Consider the following 18016-nt stretch of genomic DNA (forward strand, 5'->3'; position numbering starts at 1 on the left):
AGGGATGGGCCCACGGTAAGACTGGACTAGTGCAGTATGGATGGGCCCACGGTAAGACTGGACTAGTGCAGAGGATGGGCCCACGGTAAGACTGGACTAGTGCAGTATGGATGGGCCCACGGTAAGACTGGACTAGTGCAGTGGATGGGCCCACGGTAAGACTGGACTAGTGCAGTATGGATGGGCCCACGGTAAGACTGGACTAGTGCAGTATGGATGGGCCCACGGTAAGACTGGACTAGTGCAGTATGGATGGGCCCACGGTAAGACTGGACTAGTGCAGGATGGATGGGCCCACGGTAAGACTGGACTAGTGCAGAGGATGGATGGGCCCACGGTAAGACTGGACTAGTGCAGAGGATGGATGGGCCCACGGTAAGACTGGACTAGTGCAGTATGGATGGGCCCACGGTAAGACTGGACTAGTGCAGTATGGATGGGCCCACGGTAAGACTGGACTAGTGCAGTGGATGGGCCCACGGTAAGACTGGACTAGTGCAGTATGGATGGGCCCACGGTAAGACTGGACTAGTGCAGTAGGGATGGGCCCACGGTAAGACTGGACTAGTGCAGTGGATGGGCCCACGGTAAGACTGGACTAGTGCAGTGGATGGGCCCACGGTAAGACTGGACTAGTGCAGTGGATGGGCCCACGGTAAGACTGGACTAGTGCAGTGGATGGGCCCACGGTAAGACTGGACTAGTGCAGTGGATGGGCCCACGGTAAGACTGGACTAGTGCAGTGGATGGGCCCACGGTAAGACTGGACTAGTGCAGTGGATGGGCCCACGGTAAGACTGGACTAGTGCAGTGGATGGGCCCACGGTAAGACTGGACTAGTGCAGAGGATGGGCCCACGGTAAGACGAGACGACATGTGACTGAACTTACTTCTGGTTTCATGGACGGGGGCTTCAGGGTTTGGGAAGGTGGCTGCAGCAAGCTGGAGAACGGGTGCAGTGCCAGGGTGATGGTCTGATGATGAAAGGACAGGGGGGGGGGAGAGAGTGACAGAGGTGATTAAGGGTTGGGTAAATGACAGGTGTGGGATGGTACCATTAAACACATCAAAGCAGATTAGAGGACACAGCCACCTGCAGTAGGAGGAGGAATAATGCTTCATGAAGTGCTTTGAGAGACTAGTCAAGGACCATATCACCTCCCCCCCCCTACACCCACTCCAATTTGCTTACCGACCCAATAGGTCCACAAACGATGCAATCGCAACCACACTGCCCTAACCCATCTGGACAAGAGGAATACCTATGTGAGAATGCTGTTCATCGACTACAGCTCGGCATTTAACACCATCGTACATTTACATTTACATTTAAGTCATTTAGCAGACGCTCTTATCCAGAGCGACTTACAAATTGGTGCATTCACCTTATGACGTACCCTCCAAACTCGTCATTAAGGTGGTGAGGGTAGGCAACAACATCTCCTCCCCGCTGATCCTCAACACTGGGGCCCCACAAGGGTGCGTTCTGAGCCCTCCCCTGTACTCCCTGTTCACCCACGACTGCGTGGCCATGCACGCCTCCAACTCAATCATCAAGTTTGCAGACGACACTACAGTGATAGGCTTGATTACCAACAACGACGAGACGGCCTACAGGGAGGAGGTGAGGGCCCTCGGAGTGTGGTGTCAGGAAAATAACCTCACACTCAACGTCAACAAAACTAAGGAGATGATTGTGGCCTTCAGGAAACAGCAGAGGGAACACCCCCCTATCCACATCGATGGAACAGTAGTGGAGAGGGTAGTAAGTTTTAAGTTCCTCGGTGTACACATCACAGACAAACTGAATTGGTCCACCCACAGACAGCATCGTGAAGAAGTCGCAGCAGCGCCTCTTCAACCTCAGGAGGCTGAAGAAATTCGGCTGGTCACCAAAAACACTCCTGTCGAGCAGAATCAGAAACTGCACCACAACCGCAAGGCTCTCAAGAGGGTAGTGAGGTCTGCACAACGCATCACCAAACTACCTGCCCTCCAGGACACCTACACCACACGATGTCACAGGAAGGCCATAAAGATCATTAAGGACAACAACCACCCGAGCCACTGCCTGTTCACCCCGCTATCATCCAGAAGGCGAGATCAGTACAGGTGCATCAAAGCAGGGACTGAGAGACTGAAAAACAGCTTCTCTCTCAAGGCCATCAGACTGTTAAACAGCCACCACTAAAATTGAGTGGCTGCTGCCAACATACTGACTCAAATCCAGCCAATTTAATAATGGAGATTGATGTAAAAAATGTATCACGAGTCACTTTAAACTATGCCACTTTATATAATGTTTACATACCCTACATTACTCATCTCATATGTATATACTGTACTCTATGCTGTTCTGTACTATCACTCATTCATATATCTTTATGTACATATTCTTTATCCCTTTATATAAGACAGTAGGAGGAGGACACAGCCCCAACACCCTGCAGTAGTAGGAGGACACAGCCCCATCACCCTGCAGTAGGAGGAGGACACAGCCCCAACACCCTGCAGTAGGAGGAGGACACAGCACCAACACCCTGCAGTAGTAGGAGGACACAGCACCAACACCCTGCAGTAGGAGGAGGACACAGCCCCAACACCCTGCAGTAGGAGGAGGACACAGCCCCAACACCCTGCAGTAGTAGGAGGACACAGCCCCAACACCCTGCAGTAGGAGGAGGACACGGCCCCAACACCCTGCAGTAGGAGGAGGACACAGCCCCAACACACTGCAGTAGGAGGAGGACACAGCCCCAACACCCTGCAGTAGGAGGAGGACACAGCCCCAACACCCTGCAGTAGTAGGAGGACACAGCCCCAGCACCCTGCAGTAGTAGGAGGACACAGCCCCAGCACCCTGCAGTAGGAGGACACAGCCCCAGCACCCTGCAGTAGTAGGAGGACACAGCCCCAGCACCCTGCAGTAGGAGGAGGACACAGCCCCAACACCCTGCAGTAGGAGGAGGACACAGCCCCAACACCCCGCAGTAGGAGGAGGACACAGCCTCAACACCCCGCAGTAGGAGGAGGACACAGCCTCAACACCCTGAAGTAGGAGGAGGACACAGCCCCAACACCCTGCAGTAGGAGGAGGACACAGCCCCAACACCCTGCAGTAGGAGGAGGACACAGCATCAACACCCTGCAGTAGGAGGAGGACACAGCGTCAACACCCTGCAGTAGGAGGAGGACACAGCATCAACACCCTGCAGTAGGAGGACACAGCCCCATCACCCTGCAGTAGGAGGACACAGCATCAACACCCTGCAGTAGGAGGACACAGCCCCAACATCCTGCAGTAGGAGGAGGACACAGCCCCAACATCCTGCAGTAGGACACAGCCCCGACACCCTGCAGTATGAGGAGGACACAGCCCCAACATCCTGCAGTAGGACACAACCACTAGATGGCCACAGTGTACATCCTCTTACACAGATTCATGTAAACACCACTGAGTAAAATGCATGATGAATCAGACTTCCGTATTGGTCATTTGTGTTTATACAGGACATTCCGCCCCAACCTACCGTCAACCAAATCATGTCAATGAAGAGCTATACGGAGCAATCCACACAGTTACAACATTTGGGAGGTGCACGGCAATGCAGTACCAACTCAATCTGACCTCTGCATGCCTCCGGAGGCTACTCCGTAAGGAGCCTTCAAACTCATTTTCAGAGCAAGCATACATTGGCTTTTAAACAGTCATCACAATGAATGGAAATGTTTGGTGGCATGAATGGAATAAGACCAAAACGACGCTGATACACAGCGCATCTGGAAAGTTCAGACCACTTGACTTTAAAACGTTGGTTTGTTCATTAAGTTACAGCCTTATTCTATAAAATATATACATTCTCAATCTACACACAATACACCATAATGACAAAGCAAAAACAGTTTTTTTTTTATGTTTGCCAACTTTTTACAAATAAAAACGGGAAATATCATATTTACATAAGTATTCAGACCCTTTACTCAATACTTTGCTGAAGCACCTTTGGCAGCGATTACAGCCACAAGTCTTCTTGTGTGCCAAGCTTGTAGCGTCATACCCCTGTATTTGGGGAGATTCCACCGAAAGGTTGCAAGTTCAAATCCCCGAGCTGACAAGGTACAAAATCTGTTGTTCTGCCCCTGAACAGGCAGTTAACCCACTGTTCCCAGGCAGTCATTGTAAATAAGAATGTGTTCTTAACTGACTTGCCTGGTTAAGTAAAGGTTTAATCAACATAAGACTGCTGATCAAATAATCAAATGGCCACCCAGAGTATTTGCATTGACACCCCTCCCCTTTGTTTTGTACACTGCTGCTACTCGCCGTTTACCCTTTACAGTCACTTTACCCCGACCTCCATGTAAGAATTACCTCGACTAACCTGTACCCCTGCACATTGACTCTACCACTGTAAATAGCCTCGTTATTTTGTTATGTAAATAACGTGTTACTTTATTTAGTAAATATTTTCTTAACTCTATTTCTTGAAGTGCATTGTTGGTTAAAGGCTTGTAAGTAGAGGTCGACCGATTGATCGGAATGGCTGATTTCAAGTTCTCATAACAATCAGAAATCGGTATTTTTGGGCGCCGATTTGCAGATTTAACTAACTAGGCAAGTCAGTGTAACCGAAGTGAAATGGCTGGTGTAACCGAAGTATAATGGCTAGCTAGTTAGCGCGCGCTAATAGCGTTTCAAACGTCACTCGCTCTGAGCCTTCTAGTAGTTGTTCCCCTTGCTCTGCATAGGTAACGCTGCTTCGATGGAGGCTGTTGTCATTGTGTTGCTGGTTCGAGCCCAGGGAGGAGTGAGGAGAGGGACGGAAGCTATACTGTTAATATAATAATAATATATGCCACACTTGCAATACTAAAGTGCCTATAAGAACATCCAATAGTCAAAGGTTAATGAAATACAAATGGTATAGAGGGAAATAGTCCTATAATTCCTATAATAACTACAACCTAATACTTCTTACCTGGGAAATATTGAAGACTCATGTTAAAAGGAACCACCAGCTTTCATATGTTCTCATGTTCTGAGCAAGGAACTTAAACGTTAGCTTTCTTACATGGCACATATTGCACTTTTACTTTCTTCTCCAACACTTTGTTTTTGCAATATTTTAACAAAATTGAACATGTTTCATTATTTATTTGAGGCAAAATTGATTTTATGAATGTATTATATTAAGTTAAAAATAAGTGTTCATTCAGTATTGTTGTAATTGTCATTATTACAAAAAAAAAAATGTTTAAAAAAAATGGTCAGATTAATCGGCATCATCTTTTTTGGTCCTCCAATAATCGGTATCGGTGTTGAAAAATCATAGTCGGTCGACCTCTACTTATAAGTAAGCATTTCACGGTAAGGTTGTGTTCAGCGCATGTGACAAATAACATTTGATTTGATCTAAACAGAGGAAATCTGAAGCTCTGTCAGAGTGACCATCAGGTTTCTTGGTCACCTTCCTGACCAAGGCCCTTCTTCCCCGATTGCTCAGTTTGCTCGGGCGGCCAGCTCTAGGAGTCTTTCTAGAAAGCGTCAGGGAGGGAAGGAAATCTAGACTCATTGTGGAGAAGAAACGTCAGTTGGCCAGAGCGATGTGGATCGGTCGCCAGGCAAGATAATGGGAGCCATATTGGTCAGGGAGAAATCCAAACCAGTCTAATTGGAATGAATGGCAGTAGAGGCATAATCCTGTGACATATCAGGAATTGTAACCTAAAATATTTTCTTAGAATTATAAATACAGTTCCTATAGATTTTATACAAATGTTCTGTATAAATAGCCTCTATAATATTTGTAAACAAATCATAAATGTAAAAAAATAAATATCAATATCAGTACGTGTTGCTTTTACAAATTGTAAAAGTCCTATCATCAACTGATGTCAGCCAATGTCTGGCTGGAGACTGACTGCATTGATGAATGCAATGTTGGCATATTGGCAGTTAATTTGGGGAAAAAAAAGTATATTAAATAATTCCTCTAAAACTGGCTGGCTAAACAAAAGTTTTACACAATATCTTATAACAAAAGTACAAATGCATTCTTCAAAGGTTCATTGAATTTTACACTAATATGAGGAGTTAGAATAATCTATCAGCACTGGCTAAACCATGGTTGACCAACTCCCTGACCAACATGGCTGACTGTTCTCACAACATGGCTGACTGTTCTCACCAATAAGAAGGTTCCATTCTAGTATTCTAACTGACCCATGGTTCCATGGTTTCTAGTTAATCATGGTTCATGACCAACATGGTGCTGGCATCAGAAGTTGTGGGTGACTGTATCCTAAACCAAATGACACAGATCCAATAAGAAGGTTCCATTCGTATTTAAACATAAAATGGTGCTGGAGAGTGTTTCCAACAAATGACCAGATCAGTTAAACATAAAAGAAAATCAGCATAAGAAAATTACGTGCATTACTTTGGTAATGGGTCTAAGAGTGAAAAGAGACAGGACTTTAAGAACGGCACACAGCAAACAGACACTGGGGACTCACTCTAAACTATTGGCTGGATCAGGACATTGTCAGAACCGGTTAGTTAAAGCACCTTGCAAGTTGAATACGATAAGATGTTCTTGGATAGGTTATTTAGATGGGGGGGGTCTAGGAAGTGTCTTACTGTTTCTGAGTGTGTGAGAGAGTGTGAGAGAGAGAGAGTGTGAGAGTGTGTGAGTGTGTGTCTCTTACTGGTGACAGCACTGGCGTTGTTGGGTGTGTCAGCTCTCAGGTACTGGGTGGTCTGGGTAGACGGCTGGGACAGGCCCTGGGAACTGCCACTGTCTGAAACACTGGAACACAGAGGAGGGGAGAGGGATGAGAACATGAACTCATGATGAATGTGAGGAAGGAGGTACGAGGAAGACGCCAACTTCACAACACAATTCTCTAACATCATTATCAAGTCATTTTCGGGCGCTCCCATTGGCCACCTGGCCAGGTACCCTATGACATCGTCCTGAAGGAGCCTGTTCTGTCCTGCTAGGCCTCAAACCAGACAGACTTAACAGATAGTGAACCCATCACTGTTGTACAACCAGTCACAAAGAAATCCTCTTAAGGATCTTCCTATTTACAATAAAAGGAGGGTCTGTCCGTTCACATCTCACCAACAGCAGACTGATTCAATCAAACCAACCCTGATAAACAGCATTAAAGCAACTCAATTTCTCATATTGCATTAGATAGATTCCTGGTTGGCTGTGAGAGCATGTGAGAATGTGTTCTGGACACACAGAGAGACACTATCAGTGCCCCCCCCCAGTAATTACGGGGACAGGGCCTCCCCCCAGTAATTACGGGGACAGGGCCTCCCCCCTGTAATTACCGGGACAGTTCCCCCCCCCCCCCCCACCCAGTAAATTACCGAGACGGTTCCCCCAGACAGTGCCTCCCCCAGTAATTACCGGGGCAGGGACAGTGCCTCCCCCCGGTGCTCCCCCCCACCCAGTAAATTACCGGGACGGTGCCCCCCCAGTAAATTACCGGGACGGTGCCCCACAGTAAATTACCGGGACGGTGCCCCCCACAGTAAATTACCGGGCCCCCACACGGTGCCCCCACAGTAAATTACCGGGACGGTGCCCCCACAGTAAATTACCCCCACAGTAAATTACCGGGACGGTGCCCCCCCAGTAATTACCGGGACAGTGCCCCCCAGGACAGTGCCCCCCAGTAATTACCGGGACAGTGCCCCCCCAGTAATTACCGGGACAGTGCCTTGTCAGCTTTAATTCGAGGGTATTCTCATTCATATCAGGTGAACGGTTTGTACAATAGTCACCAAATTTTGGGGGGGAGCAAAAGAAATGGGACAAATTCAAGTGTGTAGTAAAAGGTGAAGTATTTGGTCCCTTGTGACTCGACATATTTGCTGGTATGTTTTGATTGGGTTTCAGATTATTTTTTGGCCAACAGAAATGATTGGTAAATAAATCTAGTGTCATTCTGGAGTCACTTTTATTGAAAATAATAACTCTTCTACATTAGTCTGGATGCTATATGAGATATATATATATTATATACTTCAAATCCAAAAGTTTGAAATATAAAGCCATGATTATGGATAATGAAGGAATCGTGAATAATGAGTCAGAAAGTTAGATGCACAAATATAATAACCCCCCAAGAAATGCTAACCTTTCACCTTTCACCATTACGAGAGGTTAACATTTTTTTTTTGAGGGGGGGGGGTAGGATATTTGTGCCTCTAACTTTCTCAATTATCATTCACAAATCAGGGAAGTGTCCACATTAATTTTGAAGAGTATGGGAAAAAAAATACTTCACTTTGTACTACTTTAATACACATATGTGAATTTTTCCAATACTTTTGCTCCCCTAAAAATGTAGGACAAATTCACAACTATACATCTATAAATATATATAAATATATTATATACTTCAAATCCAAAAGCTTGAAATATAAAGCCAAGATAAAACATTTTCAAAAATCCCCAATAATTACAGAGGGCACTGTAGATAGAGATCAGTTGAAGTGAGAAGGTTAGGGGAACACCGGATGAATAGGAGGTACCCAGTCTAAAGGGACAGCACACTGTGAGACTTCAATACAACATCACTGATCCCCCTTAGAGGCCCCCCAGGTACTGACCTGTTGTCCAGTTCTACTCTCTTCATGCTGTGTAGATGCATAACAGCCAAGACAATGGCCACCAGGAAGATGACAGCACAGCACACCCCAACACTGATATAGAACACCCTGGTAGAGGTGGTAGGAATGGACACTCCATCTGGAGGAGAGAGGGATAGAGGTCAGAGGTTAGAGAGAGACAGCACACCCCAACAGTGATATAGAACACCCTGGTAGAGGTGGTAGGAATGGACACTCCATCTGGAGGAGAGAGAGGGATAGAGGTCAGAGGTTAGAGAGAGACAGCACACCCCAACAGTGATATAGAACACCCTGGTAGAGGTGGTAGGAATGGACACTCCATCTGGAGAGAGAGAGAGAGACAGCACACCCCAACACTTATATAGAACACCCTGGTAGAGGTGGTAGGAATGGACACTCCATCTGGAGGAGAGAGAGGGATAGAGGTCAGAGGTTAGAGAGAGAGACAGCACAGAACACCCTGGTAGAGGTGGTAGGAATGGACACTCCATCTGGAGGAGAGAGAGGGATAGAGGTCAGAGGTTAGAGAGACAGCACAGCACACCCCAACACTGATATAGAACACCCTGGTAGAGGTGGTAGGAATGGTCACTCCATCTGGAGGAGAGAGAGGGATAGAGGTCAGAGGTTAGAGAGAGACAGCACACCCCGACACTTATATAGAACACCCTGGTAGAGGTGGTAGGAATGGACACTCCATATGGAGGAGAGAGAGGGATAGAGGTCAGAGGTTAGAGAGAGACAGCACAGCACACCCCAACAGTGATATAGAACACCCTGGTAGAGGTGGTAGGAATGGACACTCCATCTGGAGGAGAGAGAGGGATAGAGGTCAGAGGTTAGAGAGAGACAGCACACCCCGACACTTATATAGAACACCCTGGTAGAGGTGGTAGGAATGGACACTCCATCTGGAGGAGAGAGAGAAAGAGAGACAGCACAAAACACCCCAACATAGGTATATGTAAATCACGTTACACAATCTGTCAGTCCGAACAGATGAAATGTGGGTTTGGCAGATGACAGGAGAACGCTACCTGCCCGAATGCATTGTCCCAACTGTAAAGTTTGGTGGAGCAGGATTAATGGTATGGGGCTGTTTTTCAGTGAAGGGAAATCTTAATGCTACAGTAAACAATGAGATTCTAGACAATTATGTGCATCCAACCTTGTGACAACAGTTTGGGGGAAGGACCTTTTTTGTTTCAGCATGACAATGTCCCATGCACGCCGACTGCAAGCCAGGTTTAATCCCCCAACATCAGTGCCCGACCTCACTAATGCTTTTGTGGCTGAATGGAAGCAAGTCCCCGCAGCAATGTTCCAACATCTAGTGGAAACCTTCCCAGAAGAGTGGAGGCTGTTATCAAATCAAATGTATTTATATAGCCCTTCGTACATCAGCTGATATCTCAAAGTGCTGTACAGAAACGCAGCCTAAAACCCCAAACAGCAAACAATGCAGGTGTAAAAGCACGTTATAGCAGCAATGTTCCAACATCTAGTGGAAAGCCTTCCCAGGAGAGTGGAGGCTGTTATAGCAGCAATGTTCCAACATCTAGTGGAAAGCCTTCCCAGAAAAGTGGAAGCTGTTATAGCAGCAAAGGGGGGAAGGGGGACCAACTCCATATTAATGCCCATGATTTTGGGATGAGATGTTCAACGAGCAGGTGTCCACATACCTGCAGTCAACTCGTGTAATACGTTAGAAGATAAAGATGGCGTTCTTCATCTCACCTGCCACAGTGTTTCATTATGAAGCTTACCAGTACTCCCCAGTCACGTGACGTTTGTTTACAAGTACACAACGACGAGAGACCGGAGCCGTGTGAGTCTCTCATTGTTGTGCAGCAGGTGCCAGGTGATCTAGTTGCAGTACGGAATTCACAACTAAAATGTTTACCAGCTAGATATCTTATAACTATTAAGTTAACTTTCCACAAAAACACTCTGCAGTTGTGCATTTGGTTTGCTAATTTAGTAGCTAGTTAGCGATATAGCGAAAGGTTCTTCCAAAATCAAGGTTGGCTTGGTAACAGCAGAGAATCCCTTCCTGGATCAAGAGCCTTTCTGTATAATATTTGATTTGTGCAGCAAACTAGGAGTAGTTTTTGAGTTGGGATATCTGTCCTGCAAATACTTCAGATCAGAGTCAAAAACAACAACAAATCACAATGCACTCGTTAGCATTCTCTATGGGATTTTACATTTACTTGTTAGCATTGCTAACATTCAGATTACAATAGGCACAGTTGGGGTTTGAAAATAGCGCCTCGTGTTCAGTGTCGGTATTATCAAATATCCCGGTATGGCACGAGGTCTGTATGAAGGTATGACAATCTGGATACTGTCCAAGTCTAATGGAGTCCTAAATAGAAATGCTTCTGACCCAAGCTGGTCTCAGTCACTCTCTTAGTCTAAGCTCATCTCTCTGTCTGAAAGCTCTCCTCTCATCCCTGTGCCTTTTAAAAGCTTTTCTGAGATGCCTCAGGTCCAGGCCCACCCAAGCAGAATAAGGCAAGTACCAAGTACTAAGTACCAGGACAGCTAATGGCTGCTGGTCACTGAGGCAGCAGCGGCACACGGTTCACTATAATAGTCCTGAATAAACCCCATGGAGAGGTGACTGGAGAGAGGGAGGTAATCGGAGAGTTTCAAAGGATAAAACCCATCTCCCTCTAGGTCTAGTATTATACTGCCTTGTTGCACTGCCTTGCTGAGGCAGAGGCTATAACAGAGATGACTGGAAAGGTGAACGAAGGGGGAGAGCCTTATTGAACTGCATGGCTGTATACATGGAGAGCCTTATTGAACTGCATGGCTATATACATGGAGAGCCTTATTGAACTGCATGGCTATATACATGGAGAGCCTTATTGAACTGCATGGCTATATACATGGAGGAGAGCCTTATTGAACTGCATGGCTATATACATGGAGGAGAGCCTTATTGAACTGCATGGCTATATACATGGAGAGCCTTATTGAACTGCATGGCTATATACATGGAGAGCCTTATTGAACTGCATGGCTGTATACATGGAGAGCCTTATTGAACTGCATGGCTGTATACATGGAGGTGGAGGAGAGCCTTATTGAGCTATATACATTGAACAGCATGGCTGTATACATGGAGGAGAGCCTTATTGAACTGCATGGCTGTATACATGGAGAGCTTTATTGAACTGCATGGCTGTATGGAGCATGGAGGGACTTTATTGAAGCTGCATGGATATGTGCATGGCATGGAGGTGGAGGGAGAGGATATAGGATGCATGGCTATATTTAGCTGGAGGGGACAGGAGATGAGCTGTATTGAGCTGTTTATGGCAGGATATAGATGTTACTGTATGGAGCTGGTTTAGGAACAGGATATAGATGTATGGCTGCATGAGCTGGTTTAGGGGACAGGATATAGATGTATGGCTATATAGAGCTGGAGAGGGAACAGGATATAGATGTATGGCTTTACAGAGCTGGTTTAGGGGACAGGATATAGGATGTATGGCTGTATGGAGCTGGTTTAGGGAACAGGATATAGGATGTATGGCTATACGGAGCTGGTTTAGGGGACAGGATATAGGATGTATGGCTATACGGAGCTGGTTTAGGGGACAGGATATAGGATGCATGGCTATACGGAGCTGGTTTAGGGGACAGGATATAGGATGTATGGCTATACGGAGCTGGTTTAGGGGACAGGATATAGGATGTATGGCTATACGGAGCTGGTTTAGGGGACAGGATATAGATGTATGGCTGTATGGAGCTGGTTTAGGGAACAGGATATAGGATGTATGGCTATATGGAGCTGGTTTAGGGGACAGGATATAGATGTATGGCTATACAGAGCTGGTTTAGGGGACAGGATATAGGATGTATGGCTATATGGAGCTGGTTTAGGGAACAGGATATAGGATGTATGGCTATACGGAGCTGGTTTAGGGGACAGGATATAGGATGTATGGCTATACGGAGCTGGTTTAGGGAACAGGATATAGATGTATGGCTGTATGGAGCTGGTTTAGGGAACAGGATATAGATGTATGGCTATACAGAGCTGGTTTAGGGGACAGGATATAGGATGTATGGCTGTATGGAGCTGGTTTAGGGAACAGGATATAGGATGTATGGCTATACGGAGCTGGTTTAGGGGACAGGATATAGGATGTATGGCTATACGGAGCTGGTTTAGGGGACAGGATATATGGCTATATGGAGCTGGTTTAGGGAACAGGATATATGGCTATACGGAGCTGGTTTAGGGAACAGGATATAGGATGTATGGCTATACGGAGCTGGTTTAGGGAACAGGATATAGGATGTATGGCTATACGGAGCTGGTTTAGGGAACAGGATATAGGATGTATGGCTATACGGAGCTGGTTTAGGGAACAGGATGTATGGCTATATGGAGCTGGTTTAGGGAACAGGATATAGGATGTATGGCTATACGGAGCTGGTTTAGGGAACAGGATATATGGCTATACGGAGCTGGTTTAGGGAACAGGATATATGGCTATATGGAGCTGGTTTAGGGAACAGGATATATGGCTATACGGAGCTGGTTTAGGGAACAGGATATAGGATGTATGGCTATACGGAGCTGGTTTAGGGGACAGGATATAGGATGTATGGCTATACGGAGCTGGTTTAGGGAACTGGTTTAGCTGGGGGACAGGATATAGGATGTATGGCTATACGGAGCTGGTTTAGGGGACAGGATATACGGAGCTGGTTTAGGGGACAGGATATAGGATGTATGGCTATACGGAGCTGGTTTAGGGGACAGGATATAGGATGTATGGCTATACGGAGCTGGTTTAGGGGACAGGATATAGGATGTATGGCTATACGGAGCTGGTTTAGGGGACAGGATATAGGATGTATGGCTATACGGAGCTGGTTTAGGGGACAGGATATACGGAGCTGGTTTAGGGGACAGGATATAGGATGCATGGCTATACAGAGCTGGTTTAGGGGACAGGATATAGGATGCATGGCTATACGGAGCTGGTTTAGGGGACAGGATATAGGATGCATGGCTATACGGAGCTGGTTTAGGGGACAGGATATAGGATGCATGGCTATACGGAGCTGGTTTAGGGAACAGGATATATGACTATATGGATTGGCTACTTACTCTCTGGCCTCTGAAGTCTGGTTTTGGAGACAGGATATAGGATGAATCAATGAGACTACACAGAGGAGGAGCTGGTTTAGGGGACAGGATATAGGATGACATGGGGATTGGAGCTGGTTTAGGCTGGGACAGGATATAGCATTTGCATGGCTGATACAACTGGCTGCTCAACAGTCCTGGACAGACACCATTTCTACAACACGGTATATGAGGCAGAGAGAGGCACGAAAACATCCACCCTCCTCAGGAGCTGGTTTAGTGGGACAGGATATAGGATGCATGCAAGCATATGACAAGCTGGTTTAGGGGACAGGATGGTTGAAAATAGCAGCAGCAGAACTTAAGACAAAACACCTTTTTTAGGGGACAGGATAAAGGATGAAACCCCTGGACTTTTTCCACATTTTGTTACATTAAAGCCTTATTCTAAATCGGGGATAAAATAAAAAATCCTCAGAAATCTACACACAATACTTCATAATTACAAAGTGAAAGCTGGTTTAGGGGACAGGATATCAGGATGCTTATTGGCTAGTATTCAGACCCTTTGCTATGAGACTCTAAATTGAGCTCAGGTGCATCCTGTTTCCATCTATCATCCCTCAGATGTTTCTACAACTTGATTGGAGTCCACCTTTGGTCAATTCAACTGATTGAACATGATTTGCAAATGGCTACACCGGAGCTGGTTTAGGGGACAGGATATAGGATGCAAGCCATGGCTAAGGAGTCCTGAGCTTTGGGACAGGATGTGTAGGATGCACAGATTTGGCTACCAAAACATGTCTGCAGCTGGTTTAGGGAACAGTGGATCCATCATTCTTAAATATGGAGAACCTGGTTTAGGGAGCAGGAGAACTAAGCAATCGGGGGATATGGAGCTGGTTCAGGGGTGACAGGACCCAATGGTCACTCTGAAAGAGCTCCAGAATTCCTCTGTGAAGATGGGAGAACATTACAGAAGAACAACCATCTCTGCAGCACTCCACCAATCAGGCCTTCATGGTAGAGTGGCCAGACTGAAGCCACTCCTCAGTAAAAGGCACATGACAGCCTTTTAAACAGGATTCTCTGGTCTGATGAAACCAAGACTGAACTCTTTGGCCTGAATGCTAAGCATTATATCTGGAGGAAACCTGGCACCATCCCTACGGTGAAGCACGGTGGTGGTGGCAGCAACAAGCCATGGGGATGTTTTTCAGCGGCAGGGACTGGGAGACTAGTCAGGATTGAGGGAAAGAAGAACAGAGCGAAGTACAGAGAGATACTTGATGGCAGAGTTCCTCTGTTCAGTGTCTGTTCTTTTGCCCATCTTAATCTTTTCTTTTTATTGGCCAGTTTGAGATACAGATTTTTCTTTGCGAACTCTGCCTAGAAGGCCAGCATCCCGGAGTCGCCTCTTCACTGTTGATGTTGAGACTGGGCACAAACTAGAGGCCAGCATCCCAGACGCCTCTTCACTATTGACATTGAGACTGGTGTTATGCGGGTACTATTTAATGAAGTCCAGTTGGACTTGGGAGACACCATTTCTCAAACTAGACACTCTAATGTACATGTCCTATTGCTCAGTTGTGCACCGGGGCCTCCCACTCCTATCTATTCTGGTTGCCCGTTTGTGCTGTTCTGTGTTTAAAAATAAGATCTTCAGTTTCTTGAGTTTTGTCATGGAATAGCCTTCATTTCTCAGAACAAGACATATGACAAGACAGTTGATTGTTTCTGGCCATCTTGAGGTAATCAAACCCACAAATGCTGAGCTCCAGAACTTAAGTCAAAACAGTTTTTTGCTTCTTTAATCAACACAACAGTTTTCAGCTAAAGTACTGAACGGACTGCCCTGGACTTTCATCACATTTTGTTGACAGGATTATATCAAGCCACGGGATGCTAATATGACCATTCTAAATCGGGATGCTAATATGACCAGGATTATCATCAACTAGCACGGAATGCTAATATGACCAGGATTATCATCAACTAGCACGGGATGCTAATATGACCAGGTTTATCATCAACTAGCACGGGATGCTAATATAAGGTTTTATCAAAGATGAAAACAGGTTTATCATGTAGACGGGATGCTAATATGACCAGGTTTTTCAAACACGGGATTTGACTAAAACATCAGAAATACGGGATGCTTATTTACATTATCATTCAGACACTTTGACCAGGATTATCTACGAGACTCTAAATTGAGCCAGGTCATCATCCTGTTTCCATTTATCATCCTCAGATGTTTGACCTCACAACTTAATTGGAGTCCACCTTTGGTCAATTCAACTGATTGAACATGATTTGCAAAGGCGTCGCCACAGACGGCGTTCCGGCGTCGCCACAGACGGCGTTACAGAATCAGAGGGAGTGCACGTTGGAAGGTGGAGACAGTTTGATGGTTTAAGGTAGAAAAACAATTGTTTATAATAATCATTCATTTACACTACTGCTATTGTGTATATATTTACCTAAAAAATAAAATATAATTAATTAATTGGAACAATTATAGCTCTTATTTTATTCACAGTCTTCACTCATAATCGTCGATGACACGGTTATACAATTACTGTTCCGGCCCTGACTGACAGGAAGAGGAGTCTTACGTTTGTAGCACATTTTCCTCCTCTTGAAGTTGAGGACTGTGAAGTTGTTCGAGTGGCTGGTGAGGTTGAGCTGCACCGTCAGGACCGCCTCCCCATCTACCTTCCCTGAGCAGAACAGGTCCACTCTGAACACTACACACACAGAGAGAGAAACACAGATTGACAGAGAGAGAGCCAACACAGCGACAGACATAGAGAGATTACACACTGGGTTCCCCTGTGTTCCTACTAGTTCAGGGGTCGGTCTAGTTACACTACTGCAGGCTTCATTAGTCACCCTACTGCAGGCTTTATTAGGGACCCTACTGCAGACTTCATTAGTCACCCTACTGCAGACTTCATTAGTCACCCTACTGCAGGCTTTATTAGGGACCCTACTGCAGGCTTTATTAGGGACCCTACTGCAGGCTTCATTAGTCACCCTACTGCAGGCTTCATTAGGGACCCTACTGCAGGCTTCATTAGGGACCCTACTGCAGGCTTCATTAGGGACCCTACTGCAGGCTTCATTAGGGACCCTACTGCAGGCTTCATTAGGGACCCTACTGCAGGCTTCATTAGGGACCCTACTGCAGGCTTCATTAGGGACCCTACTGCAGGCTTCATTAGGGACCCTACTGCAGGCTTCATTAGGGACCCTACTGCAGGCTTCATTAGGGACCCTACTGCAGGCTTCATTAGGGACCCTACTGCAGGCTTCATTAGGGACCCTACTGCAGGCTTTATTAGGGACCCTACTGCAGGCTTCATTGGGGACCCTACTGCAGGCTTCATTAGGGACCCTACTGCAGGCTTCATTAGGGACCCTACTGCAGGCTTCATTAGGGACCCTACTGCAGGCTCCATTAGGGACCCTACTGCAGGCTCCATTAGGGACCCTACTGCAGGCTTCATTAGGGACCCTACTGCAGGCTTCATTAGGGACCCTACTGCAGGCTTCATTAGGTACCCTACTGCAGGCTTCATTAGGTACCCTACTGCAGGCTTCATTAGGGACCCTACTGCAGGCTTTATTAGGGACCCTACTGCAGGCTTTATTGGGTACCCTACTGCAGGCTTTACTAGGGACCCTACTGCAGGCTTTACTAGGGACCCTACTGCAGGCTTTACTAGGGACCCTACTGCAGGCTTTACTAGGGACCCTACTGCAGGCTTTACTAGGGACCCTACTGCAGGCTTTACTAGGGACCCTACTGCAGGCTTTACTAGGTACCCTACTGCAGGCTTTACTAGGTACCCTACTGCAGGCTTTACTAGGTACCCTACTGCAGGCTTTACTAGGTACCCTACTGCAGGCTTTACCAGGTACCCAACTGCAGGATTTACTAGGTACCATACTGCAGGATTTATAATGTAATTTAGGGGACCCTACTGACCCTACTACTAATTTAAGGTACCCTACTGCAGGCTTTACTAGGTACCCTACTGCAGGCTTTATTAGGTACCCTACTGCAGGCTTCATTAGGTACCCTACTGCAGGCTTTATTAGGTACCCTACTGCAGGCTTTATTAGGTACCCCACTGCAGGCTTTATTGGGTACCCCACTGCAGGCTTTATTAGGGACCCCACTGCAGGCTTTATTAGGGACCCCACTGCAGGCTTTATTAGGGACCCTA

The 18016-nt window shown here is 46.3% G+C and overlaps 1 protein-coding gene across 1 annotated transcript in view; it reads right to left on the reverse strand.

Annotated features, from left to right (window-relative positions):
- ryk (receptor like tyrosine kinase) overlaps window positions 1-18016 on the reverse strand; it is a 94167-nt gene that overhangs the window by 45927 nt on the left and 30224 nt on the right. The window contains exons 4-8 of the mRNA XM_046299817.1: window positions 16400-16531; window positions 13797-13826; window positions 8633-8771; window positions 6709-6809; window positions 891-974 (exon numbers count right to left, since the gene is read on the reverse strand). Coding sequence (XP_046155773.1) covers window positions 891-974; window positions 6709-6809; window positions 8633-8771; window positions 13797-13826; window positions 16400-16531 — 486 coding nt within the window. The remainder of the gene's footprint in view (window positions 1-890; window positions 975-6708; window positions 6810-8632; window positions 8772-13796; window positions 13827-16399; window positions 16532-18016) is intronic.

Source organism: Oncorhynchus gorbuscha, linkage group LG15 (genome assembly GCF_021184085.1).
Source record: "Oncorhynchus gorbuscha isolate QuinsamMale2020 ecotype Even-year linkage group LG15, OgorEven_v1.0, whole genome shotgun sequence".
NCBI lineage: Eukaryota > Metazoa > Chordata > Actinopteri > Salmoniformes > Salmonidae > Oncorhynchus > Oncorhynchus gorbuscha.